Source organism: Balaenoptera physalus, assembly GCF_965194825.1.
Source record: "Balaenoptera physalus genome assembly, chromosome: 6".
NCBI lineage: Eukaryota > Metazoa > Chordata > Mammalia > Artiodactyla > Balaenopteridae > Balaenoptera > Balaenoptera physalus.
This window is the reverse complement of record NC_138885.1, coordinates 55,684,370-55,697,006: the sequence shown is the minus strand read 5'-3', so window position 1 is coordinate 55,697,006 and position 12,637 is coordinate 55,684,370. Positions and strand designations below refer to the sequence as shown.

Here is a 12,637-nt window from a genome sequence, read left to right as displayed (position 1 = left end):
ATACCATAATGAAGAACTAGGAAAAAGTACCATGATAAAGCTAATGGAAGAAAAAGTCTTAAGAAAGACATTGTGAACAGTGTGATATATTAAAGTCTAGTGAAAAAAGAACTAAAAGTAGGCCAATAGACTTGGCAATTTGAACAATTCCAGTACAGTAATGAAGGAGGAGGCCAGAATATAATCTTATGAGAGTCAATGGAGGTAAGGAGGTAGAATATGTGAGTATAAGCTATTATTTCAGGAATTCTTGAAATAAATGGAAGAAAAGGTTTAATGGCAGAATGCAGTGAAGTTCTGTTGTTTTTGGGATACAGGACACTTAAACATCTTTGTAGGCGGAGGAAGGGGTCAGTGGAGATGAGCAAGGTTTCAAGAGAGGATGGGATCAGAGAATAAGTCAAAGCATTAGCCATGGAAAAGAGAAAGGTCATTTCTAGTCAAAGAAAGTTGAGTCAGTAGAATGGATGGAAAACCCTGTTCTGCTACTATTTCCATGTCTTAAAAGAGCCATCTGCAAAGTTAACAGCAAGTAACCTGCCCCTATTTATGAGGAAATTCTCACTTTTATATTATATGGTAAGATAGTAACATTTCCCATTGATTTTTGGAGGGATAAAACAACTTCTATCTCCTTTCTACTTTTATTGGCTGCTACGCATTATCTAATGGAAAGAGTAGCTATTATCAATCCAAAGATCTTTGACTTTTTATTAAAAATAAACAATACACTCGGGACTTCCCTGGTGGTCCAGTGGCTAAGACTCCCCACTTCCACCACAGGGGTGCAGGTTCGATCCCCGGTTGGGGAACTAAGATCCTGCATGCCATGCGCCGCGGCCAAAAATTTTAAAAAAATTAAAAAATAAACAATACACTTAACTTTTTTCCTGTTTATTAAAAAATAATACACTTAACATTTCATGTTTTAGAAGTAACATCATATCCATTTGTCAAATTAGTTTAGAACAAGAGTAAAATAAAATTTTAAGAAAAAATGTAATCATTGAACACCCAGTATTTGATAAAGGAGGTAACACAGAAATAAGAACCCCATAAATCATTCTCTTGAGAGTCTGTCATCTAATCAGGAAGATGAAACACATGAAATATCAGATTCTCAGGCAACACATTTTTAAGTTCAAATAAGAATACAAACTGAGGGGGGGACACGTGCTGATTAAATTATCCGAAACCAAGGACAGGTTATTGAACCAACACTTAGTTTTCCACTCAATGCAAAGGTTTGCAGTGGTCATTGAGATATGATGTAACTCAATCGGTGGTCAGTCAACCCATTATTTAATGTCCAACAATTTCCCAGCATGGATTTCTGGCATGGATATATAATTTACTGCATCTACTACTTAAGGAAAAAGTTATTTTGGTATTTAAATTTGATGCAACTTCCCTTAAGAATTCTACTAAGGCAACATCTTTACCTGTAATTTGCAGGTAAATGTGCAGTATCTACATACCACCTCAGTTCACTTCTGACACTTTCATATGCCTACACATTGTTATTGCTAATTTCAGAATGAATTAGGGAAATTCTAGAAGCTACCTAGAATGTTTGCAAATGTATGGAAGCAGCTTTAGAAGGGTCAAGTTCAGAGAGGCTTAGGCCTCTTAAGAGAATGTATTACACAGATCTTACAAAAATGAAGAATCATGAAGAAACACGCTTACAGTAAAGGAACATGAGAAATATTCAAAACTAACAAAAGTAGGGGCTTCCCTGGTGGCACAGTGGTTAAGAATCCGCCTGCCAATGCAGGGGACATGGGTTCAATCCCTGGTTAGGGAAGATCCCACATGCCGCGGAGCAACTAAGCCTGTGCGCCACAACTACTGAGCCTGCGCTCTCGAGCCTGCAAGCCAAACTACTGAGCCCGTGCCCTAGAGCCCGTGCACCACAACTACTGAGCCCACGCGGCACAACTACTGAAGCCCGCACACCTAGAGCCCGTGCTCTGCAACAAGAGAAGCCACCGCAATGAGAAGCCCGCATGCCGCAATTAAGAGTAGCCCTCACTCACCACAACTAGGGAAAGCCCGCGTGCAGCAACGAAGACCCAACGCAGCCAATAAATAAATAAATAAATAAACCTCACTGCTTAAAAAAAAAAACTAACAAAAGTAAACGAAAAATAACTGAAGTCTGTGCAAGGATGCAATATAGGATCACAAGATGATTTCAACTTTCTAAAAGGAAAAGGTTTATTAGTCATAAGCCATGATAGACCCTTGTAAAAGTACCTACAAAACATTGAAAATTTCATGAAATCTCAAACAGAACTATTTCTTAATAGTCAAAATATTAGACTACTTTGAATAAAGGAAGACAAGTCATTGACAGTGATACGGAAATAGGAAAAAGCTGACAACTAAAAGTGTTCTTAAGGTGGGTTATAAAAATAGTCCCAAAATTTGGACATAAAATACATTACATAAAAGTCTAACACAGTCATCTCTTTTGTGAATGGAGGACTGGAAAGATAATCAGTGTAGAATTCAAAAGAGGCAGAAATTTCTTCTTTAGCTGAAAGCAGAGAGAATATCCTGAGATAGAAATCTATCTGGAGGCCATCTGCCCCAACAGGATGGAACAAGACAGATGATAATATTAAAACAACTGAAAATTCACTTAATTTTAATAAGAATGTAAAAGAAACCATATATACCAAATTTAAAGAAAAGAGAGGTATTGCTTATTAATTCATCCATGTATCATAATTACTAGAAGGAATTTATCAGTGTTAAGATTGTACATACATTCTGGGTTTTCTGGATCTTGCCAAGAGTATGCCATGTTAACTTTTTCATGTGTTACTTTTAAAGTCTACATTGTAAACCCAGAAATAAGATACTTTGAGTCTTTTCTTTTTTTTTTTAACCAAAAGGCAAGTTTGATAATCTCGCATATCCCAAAAGTTTAAATCAAAGCAAATAGATAAAATTCTTATTCCTAGGAGAAAATTAAATTAAGAAAATAGAACATTTTCTCCACAAGTTATTTAGTGTTGGAATACAGTAACCAGCAGTAAGGGAAGCTTCTTACCATAAGGTTATCTGTGAGGCGATTTTCTTGGGACTGATTTCTTTCTCTTTGGATAACTAGTGAAAAGCTTATAGTTTACACACAAAGAAACACTTAGAGTCTATATACTAACCTGGCCCAGTCCAGGCATACCTCCTCCAAGTCTAAGAAGTCTGTCCATATTTCTAGAAAACAGAAACAAAGAAAAACGTTCCTAAGCACAAAAGTGTTTACTCAATTGCTATCTACATAATTCACCTTCAGTCACTCAGTATGTCAAAAATATTGGTGGTAATTACAACACAACATCAGACTTCCTGTTAATTAACACCACATATTAATTCAAGAAGCTGTCTTCCATGCTAATTAACAGACCTTATTTTACTGCTTTGGTTTTGGGTTATCCCCAGTTTTAAAGACAAGCAATCTTAGCATACTTTCAAAACTTTGCTATCATTAAGTTAATTATATTTTCTTATTGTTACCTAATAAAGTACCTGAATGAGGAAAAAGTGCCTGAAATGCTTATCATATGTATGATTGAATTTCCTTCAATTTGTCCAGAGTGTACAAATAAAAATCCTCACTTTTAAATTAAATTTTAACATCCTCATTAGTAAGTTCTGTGCTAATTAACTTACAGCTTGTCAGTTATCATCAAAACTACATGTGAAAGACATTGTGAGCAGATTATGGATCTCTGAATTAGCATCAAAGGCTTTTTAAAAACGAACTCATTATACTAAAAGAAATATAAAGTAATATTGCATTAAATGCATTAAGATAGTGTTCTAGAATCCACACAGATAGTTTGCATTATTTCAGATACTGTAAAGATATACACCGTTTTCACTAAGGAAATTTGGCTGCTGTTCTCAATTACAATTTTAGAGTTAATCAGTACAAAGAGAATTAACTTTGAAATATCAATCTGATTTGTTTTTTATGTCTGGAATAACTACAGAAGATATTCTTATAAGCTTGAAAAATTCACAGAAGAAATCAAAGGAAAAAACAACAAGGGTACTAGTATGGCCACAAATACACAAAAAGGAGTAATCAAATTATAAAAATTAATATTAGTACAACTAAATACTTTAAACATGACAATGAAGCATTTTTTTCTACTTAAAAATTGCTACTATGCCTTAAAATTCCTCTTCTTCCTAGGTGTATGCTTTAGAAAATGGTATTACCACAAATTATATTCTAAATTAAATGCTAACAGATTACTTTAGTCATTTGTCCATGTTGTTTTACTAATTAGACCAGCTATACAAACTTTTCAATAATGTACTTATGATCATTACATTACTGCCTAATTATATTTGTTGAATCCTGCAAACAATTTAATCCTGTGAATATTTAACACTGTTGGTACAGCAAACTTCATTCAAGTCCATATTTAGAAAAGTGCACAAATGATACAGCCATGGAACCTGTACAAAGTGAACACACCACCATAACCACCACCAAGATGAAGAAAGAGAACCTTGTCCGCACCTAAGAACCTCTCGTATCCCCTTCCTAGTCCCTACCACCCTGCAAAGGTAGAATTCCAACTTCCAACAGCACAGATCACTTCTGTTGCTCTTGAATTTTATGTAACAAAATAATATATGTTGTCTGGCTTGTTTCACTCCACAAGTTTGTGAGACTGACAACAGATAAACTCATTTTAAAAAATGAAAAGGCACATAAGAAAACTGGATAGTCCAAACAAAATTTCCACTTTATAACCTTAACTCACCCTCCTAATAGCAACATTTACAAATAAAATCTCCATCAAATTCTTATTAAAATTCCTCAGCTCAAATATGGCATTCGATACATGCCACTTTTTAAAGGCTGTAGACTGAAAACAAAACAAAACCCCGTGTATTTTAAAATATAAAATACGTTTATTCCTCTACAATATATTACCCCCTTCAAAAAAATTCTTTTGGCCTAGTTCAAGCTTACAAACGTAAAGAACAAATGGGAAAAAAAAACTTTAGACATTCTATATATTCCAGGCCAAAGTCAATTCCCAGCTGTGTTCAGTTTATCTATTCCCCCTGTGTTGTTTCTGATAACTTTACACAGACTCCAGATGCTGTGAATATACATGAGCAATGTGAGGAGCAGAGGGAAAGAAAATCTGGCAGGTCAAATCTGTGTTTTTAACAAAATTAGATGTCTCAGCAAACAGGAAAAAATTTAACAAACTAAATATTTTGAGATAATAAGGTTCAATAAAAATACTAACATTTTGAATGAAATACATCGATAAATGTTCTAAATCATACTACTTTAAAAAAAGTTTCTAGAAAGCAGACAAGGACAAAAATGCTAGTTATCTAAATGACTTTCATGAGCCCCTCAATCTGGGCTTTTGATGTGTGCTAAAACTGATACATTTTCATAACATCTTTATGACATATCCTGTAAGGATAGATAAAAGTAAAATATATTCTTAATGCTCACCTGGTCAGTAACTACAACTCTTGTGGTGTTAAGCTTCAATTTGTTGAGTTTGACAAATTTCTTCTTAACTCAAGCTCTTGCTAATACTGGCAGGTATAGTTTTTCCCAAGTTTTTATTTTTATTTTTTTTCTCTCCTAAAAAAAAGTAAATAAAATAAGATACAATTATTTTGAGAACTAAGGCGGGAAATACACCAAGAGCTTTAAAAGAAGCAAAATTCCTAAAAACAAAATAGAAATCAAAATTGATTTTTAATTACCATTTCCTGAGAGTACAGAATGAAATACCATCCAAGGGAGCTATAGAGCATAGTGATTACCCCTATCCAAATTTTGTTTCTAAAGTTTCTTTTCTGTTCTAATTATATGTAAAGATTGACATTTCATGACTTTCAGTCTTTCTAGAGGTGTTTTAAAGAACAAAGAAGATTTATTCATTTTTTAAATAGAACAAAATTCATTCTATTGAGCAATTACCATATAGGTTCATTGCACATTATTAGAAATCTATAACATATTGTGGAATCTTAGTGGTTAACTTTCCTATATCTTTAAGGTTTGTTATTTCATTATCCTAGGAATTACTTCGTCATGTCTTAATCAGTTATTCCCAACTATGCCAAAAAAGACTAAAATAATAAGAAAATGGAAGAATGGTAACAATCATCCCAAATGATGCAAGAGTGAAATAAATTATAGCCATTGCATCATCCTTCAGTTTTTATTGTGCTGCCCAAAGCACTGCTTCATCTTTCAAAAAGATATAAAAGACTGGAGACATCATCTTTGTAGTCTTTTTTTTAGCTTTCATTGAACACAGTTGAGAATTCAGAATTCTTCATTTTCCTCCCATAATGGCAAAGAGAAAACTGACAGAGAAAAAAAGTTTCGCAATTATTAGAGAATCACAAGGTGAATGTAAAGAAACAAGTAACAGCACTCTAATGATAACAAACCTGATATAAGCCAAGGTTTCTTTGGCACTACTGACATTCAGAACCAAATAATTTTTTACTGTAGGGGGCTGTCTTGGGCATTATAGGATGTTTAGCAGCATCCCTGGCCTCTACGCACTGCATGCCACCAGCCGTGATAATCGAAACTGTCTCCAAAGAGGGAACCCTCCTACCCTGTTGGTGGGAATGTAAACTGGCACAGCTGTTATGGAAAACAATATGGAGGTTTCTTAAAAAACTAAAAATAAAGCTACCATATGATCCAGCAATCCCGCTCCTGGGCATATATCCGGAAAAGATGAAAACGCTTAATTAGAAAAGATACGTGTACCACAGTGTTCATAGCAGCACTGTTTACAATACCCAAGACATGGAAGCAACCCAAGTGTCCATCAACAGATGACTGGTTCAAGAACATGTGGTACATATACACAATGGAATATTACTCAGCTATAAAAAAGAATGAAACATTACCATTTGCAGCAACATAGATGGACCCAGAGATTATCATACTAAATGAAGTGAGTCAGACAGAGAAAGATAAAAATTATATAATATCACTTATATGTGGAATCTAAAAAATAATACAAATAAATCTATGTACAAAACAGAAACAGACTCACATAGAAAACAAACATGGTTACCAAAGGGGAAAGGGGGTGGGGGAGGGATAAATTAGGAGTATGGGATTAACAGTATAAACTACTATACATAAAATAGATAAGCAATAAGGATCTGCTGTATAACACAGGGAACAATATTCAATATCTTGTAATAACCTATAATGGAAAATAATCTGAAAAATATATATTTATATAACTGAATCACTTTGCTGTACACCTGAAACTAACATAATGTTCTAAATCAACTACACTTCAATTTTAAAAAAATGTCTCCAGACATTGCCAAATGTCCCCTAGAAGGGAAAAAGCATCCCAGTTCAGAACCACTAATATAAACAAAATCTCAGACCACTGACAATATCCTATATCAATTTTCTCGAACTTAAAAATTAATGACTGTTGGAAACAGTTTGAGAGCTCTTCAAAAAGCTCAACACAGAGTTACCACATGACCCAGAAATTCTACTCCTAGGTATATATCCAAAAGAACTGAAACAGGTATTCAAAACAAGAACATGTACATGCATATTTATAGCATCACTATTCACAACAGCCAAAAGGTGGAAACAGCCCAAATGTCCATCAAAGGGGGTAAGGATAAACAAATTCTATATATACATACAATGGAACATATGGAATACTATTCAACTATAAAAAGGAATGAAATACTGGTAATTGTTACAACATGGATGAACGTCAAAACATTATGCTATGTGAAAGAAGCCATGCACAAAAGGTCACATATTGAATGATTCCGTTTACATGAAATATCCAAAACATATAAATCCATAGAGACAAAATGCAGGTTGGTGATTGCCAGGGGCTGAGGGAGGGAATAAAATGGAGAAACTGCTTAATGGATAAGGGATTTTACTTTAGAAGAATGGAAAATGTTTTGGAACTACATAAAGGGGGTAGTTGCACAACATTATGAATGTACTAAATGGTATTGAACTGTTCACTTTAAAATGGTTAATTTTGTGTTATGTGAATTTTACCTCGAAAAATTACTTTTTAAAGGAGCAATGAGTTGAACAATATATTTCTAAGACCAGAAAGGAAATATGACATTCTCATCCAGTTAGTATTCAACAAGGACTTCATTATACACTATTTTACAACAAGAACCTGTTTTGCTAAAGAGATGACATATTCTGTTATCTTTTATGATGTTGATACAGTTGATAAGTGGACAAATGCTGAAGTGTACACAAAGGTGAGTAAAAGGAAAGAATGTAGAAATTTTAAAAAATCATTGGATTAACTCTAATTGGTGTTTATAAATCTAAAAATAAAAATGTTTCATAAGCAAAGATGATGGACATCTCCACTTCAACAAAATTATAAGCTTGTTTTAAAAAGTATTGCATCAGGGAAGATGAAAAAGGTCTGGAGATGGATGGTGGTAATGATTGCACAACAATGTGAATGTACTTAATGACACTGAACTGTATGCCTAAAAATGGTTAAAATGGTAATTTATGATATGCATATTTTAACACACATACACACATACAAAGTATTGCGAGTGCAAGTAGAACCAAAAGAAAAGATAAGCTGGGGCCTATTAGAGTAGAGACATATTTAAAATGTGGAACTGATCTTTATAAGATGGATATGTTCCAGGTTCATGCACGATGGATGATGAGCAGTTAATTACATTCCAACAGTGTTGTCCATTTCAGGTACATATACCTTCAAATGACTTAAAGGTGTAAGAAATTTTAAAAGGTCTACTGGACCCAGATGGTAAATGGTGATGACTGTTTTTCTTGGTATATGAGGTTAAGAGCTATGAGTCTGCAATCTAAGTGCCAGGGTTCAAATACTGGCTCTAACACGTTTTAGCTCTGTATCCTTGGGTCAGTTTCCTCTCTCAGGCTCAGTTTCCTCATCTGCAAAATAGGGATAATGATAGTATCCACCTCATAGAGATGTTTAGATAATTAAATAAGATAATGAACATAAACAACATTTAACCAATGCTTGGCACATAGCAAGTAAACAGTGAATGCTAGCTGCTGTCATCAGCACCACCATCCTGAGCATAGCTACAGTTCATCCAGCATGGGTTCTTCTTCCCATAGAGTTTGCCATTTAGTGAATTTCAAAACACGGCATGTTTCACAGTACTAAATGAATCACACTGGAGAAGAGGGACTTGCATTTTGCAGAACTTCGCAAAGGGGTTCATAAAATTAAAAGTGTTACACTAGAACATAAAAGAATACTTCCAGTGCTTAGAAATAAAAGCAATGCAAAAGGTCTATGGATCTAAACCAAGTTTTTACACCTATCAAAAAGCAGAGGACTCAACAGCTTATTCATGATCTGATTAACTAAAACATTATGAGATAATATGAATAAAGTGTTTATGCCTAATATGTCACACATAATGTTTAGAATCCTAATTGGTTATAAAAAAAGTGCAAAATAAGTATCAGTACTTTCAAAAGCCTGATGATTTTCCACTTCTTCATCTCACAACTGAGCTAACAAAATCATGAAGCCCTTATCTGTTCAGGTTTTTCTACTGTTTCCTAGCTCATTTTTCATTTTTTACTCCTCAACCCATGCTGCAGTTCTATACTATTACTTCTCAGATTGATGCTAAATCCTTTAACTACTCCATATTTGCGATCTCACTGTATTTCTAATTCCTCTACTGTCTGATTTGTGGAAAGTAATTAGGAACTTCTTTCTCTCACTTTCTTAAGGGCTTTCTTCAGTGGAAAAAATAGAAAGAGTCAACGTTAAACTTAATTATACAAATAAGGTTCTGAAAGTAAGATTTCCCCCCATTTAGAACAGTGAGGATGGAATTATCATGAATATCTTCTTGTGCTATCTCCTAATTACTGCACTGAAGCAAAATATTTATTACATACTACCTTGTTTATAAGGTGATACGGAAACAGAGCCACTGAGGAATTTAGTGACTTTCACTGAAAGAATTTACAATCTACCTGGGGAGGCACGAAATAAACCCATAGAAAAAACATAGAGTGAAAGAATAGTAGTATTGAGCCGGAAAGGCTCTGGAGGCAATCAGACCTAGATTTGAATCCTGGCTTCATCACCTACCCTCTATATGATGTGAACAAGTTACCTTCTTTTAGCCTCTAGACTTCATCTATAAAATGAGAATAATATCTTCCTTGCAAGTCTGTTGTAAGAAAAAAATGCAAAGCACCTAATATAGTGCCTGAAACATTCACAGGGACTCAGTAACTGTTGTCATTGTTATTATCTTAGAGCCAGGAAAGATTACTTAATCCAATTCTCACTTCACAGATGGGGACACCAAAATATCATAAAACAGAATATGAGTGTCAAATGAGTGCAACAAACTGGGTATGTGACAAGTTCATGAGTACTAAATCACAAGTATTCAGGTAAGGCTTTCACAGGGGGACAATGACTTATGAAACAAACATTGCTATAACATTTAAAACAATTAAATAGAAGCACAATTGCTCCTTGTTATTGATTTTCAAAGATGGGTTCTGAAATTAGATATTAAACACAAGGGTTACAGACAAGTATAAAAATGGAATAAACCCATGTCAAACAGGTTAAAAATCCAGCTTTTCAATTAGAACAGCGATATAATATTTATCAAGCCCCTTGGGGGAAAAAAAAAAAACTCCCAAAGTCAACAGGTGAGGCTTCATTGAAAGATCATGACTTCAAAACTTTCTTCTGTTGGCCAGATGCAATTCTGTCCTGGGACGAATTCTAGACAATATTCAGCCTTCTCACTAAATACCACTTCACTAAACACATCTTGTAGTTAATTCTGAGCCACCGCGTATCTTAATTTCTTCAAATGCACAATAACCCATTTAAATTTATATATTTAAAAGAAACATAATTTAAACTTTAAATGAGCCACCTGCTAGCTTTATAGGACAAGACTAGAAGGCCACCATTAATTATATTAATCATCTCCACTGTAACTGTATTCAGTTCTTTTTTATTTCAACATTATCAGTGGCTGTCTTCTTGCTTACAAACATTAAGTCAGCAGCACTAAATACTTTTGTGAGCAATGAAAAAAAAATGATTTTCACTACAGAAGTACATTTCTTGCTAATTTTTAAAGCCTCTTCCTTGCCTTTCCCAACTTTTGGATACCATTTTAATTTCAAGAATTTTTCCTCAGGTCACTAGGTTTATATTCAAACTCCTTCGAGAAATTTACATTTTTCTTCTTTTGCCTGACACAATGTAGTGACCCCACGAAAATTAAGTTCCAAGATGTAACACACAGTAGCAGGTTTCTACTTTCTTGAAAACAGGAAATGTAATCAATTCATCAGCAACTACTCAAGTGGGACAAACGGAAAGTTAAAAGGCAGAGCAGGAATAACCATACTTTGTTTTAAAGAGTTTCAAGGTTAAAAACCAGTGCACCTCTGGGGTTTTGTTTGTTTCTGAAAGCAGTTGAAAACCTAACACCATGAGAAAAGGGGTCAAGGCCTAAGGTTAGCACAAGTGACAAAGCAAACATGCATTCAACGGGAAAGTTAATTTTATTCTCTCGCCCTTGTTTCCTGTCTGGCGGGAAGTTTTTCAACACAGGGGTAAGTTTCAACAGAACACAGACAAACAGAAGCCAAAACCAAGGGTCCTCTCTGAATAGAGAGGAGAGGCTCCCAAGATGTGGTGAATTCAGCGGAGCAGAAACGCTTGGAGGAAGGAGACCACATCCAGACCTAACTTAGTCAGAGACCCGGGTAGACAGCGTGGAGGACGAAGGAACCTGGACTCCACCCTCACCGCCCGGGCCCCCAGTGGAAACTCGGCTGAGCAACGTGACTCAGGAAAGCACGGCGCTGGCAGCGGCCTAGCGCGGCTGCCTCCGCGGACCGCTGGGGCCTGCGTTCCCCGTCTTACCTGAAGGCGGGCGGAGCAGGAGGCCGCGGTCTGGACCCTTGTCTTCCAGCAGCGGTGACGCAGCGGCGGCGGCGAGAGCGACAGCAGCAGCTCCGACTCGGCCGGGCTCTGGCTCCGCGAACCGGCGATGAATCAGCCCGATTCCATTCAAAAGAGTCGCCCAGGCCTCCGCCGCGAAGCACTTCCGGGTTCACTGCTCCGCTTCGGCTTCCGTTTCCCCGGCGGCCAATTGAAGACGACTCGGGAGTTGAGCGGGCGTCCCAGGAGGAGCGCCCGGGACAGACTACGCGGGCCCCCTGCTTCAGGCGTCCCGGCTTGGAGGGCGGGGCGGAAGTTAGCGCTAGGGCCGCTCCCACCCTTCCGACATCCTCCCTTTTCTGCCCGCACCTCTCCCTCCCCAGTTCTGCGCGCCCGGCTGGCGCCGAGATGGAACTGCAGGAATGCGAAGGCCGGAACCCCTTTCTTCATTTTGGTGTTCACCGCGGCCCTACTTCAAAACTAAAAGGTTCACTTGGACTAAGATTAACTTGGTCATCTGAGAAGCAAGAGAGAAAAGGGAGAGGTGTGAAAAGAGCGGAAATCGGTCGGATGTTCTTTTCCATAGTGCAGTCTACCCACCTTCTTGTCTTTACCAATTTGCAAAGGTTGAATTT

The 12,637-nt window shown here is 36.3% G+C and overlaps 1 protein-coding gene across 2 annotated transcripts in view; it reads right to left on the bottom strand.

The window, feature by feature from the left end:
* The window catches only part of PSMD14 (proteasome 26S subunit, non-ATPase 14), a 90,571-nt gene extending 78,274 nt beyond the window's left edge, over positions 1-12,297 (bottom strand). Inside the window, exons 1-3 of one of the 2 annotated variants that reach the window (XM_082465182.1) lie at positions 11,985-12,297; positions 5,507-5,641; positions 3,174-3,225 (exon numbers count right to left, since the gene is read on the bottom strand). In XM_082465182.1, coding sequence (XP_082321308.1) covers positions 3,174-3,221 — 48 coding nt within the window. In that variant the 5' untranslated portion in view covers positions 3,222-3,225; positions 5,507-5,641; positions 11,985-12,297. Of the gene's footprint in view, positions 1-3,173; positions 3,226-5,506; positions 5,642-11,984 lie in introns of those variants that run through there. The other variant, XM_082465183.1, reaches the window with a different exon arrangement.
* Between the last annotated feature and the right edge of the window lie 340 nt (positions 12,298-12,637).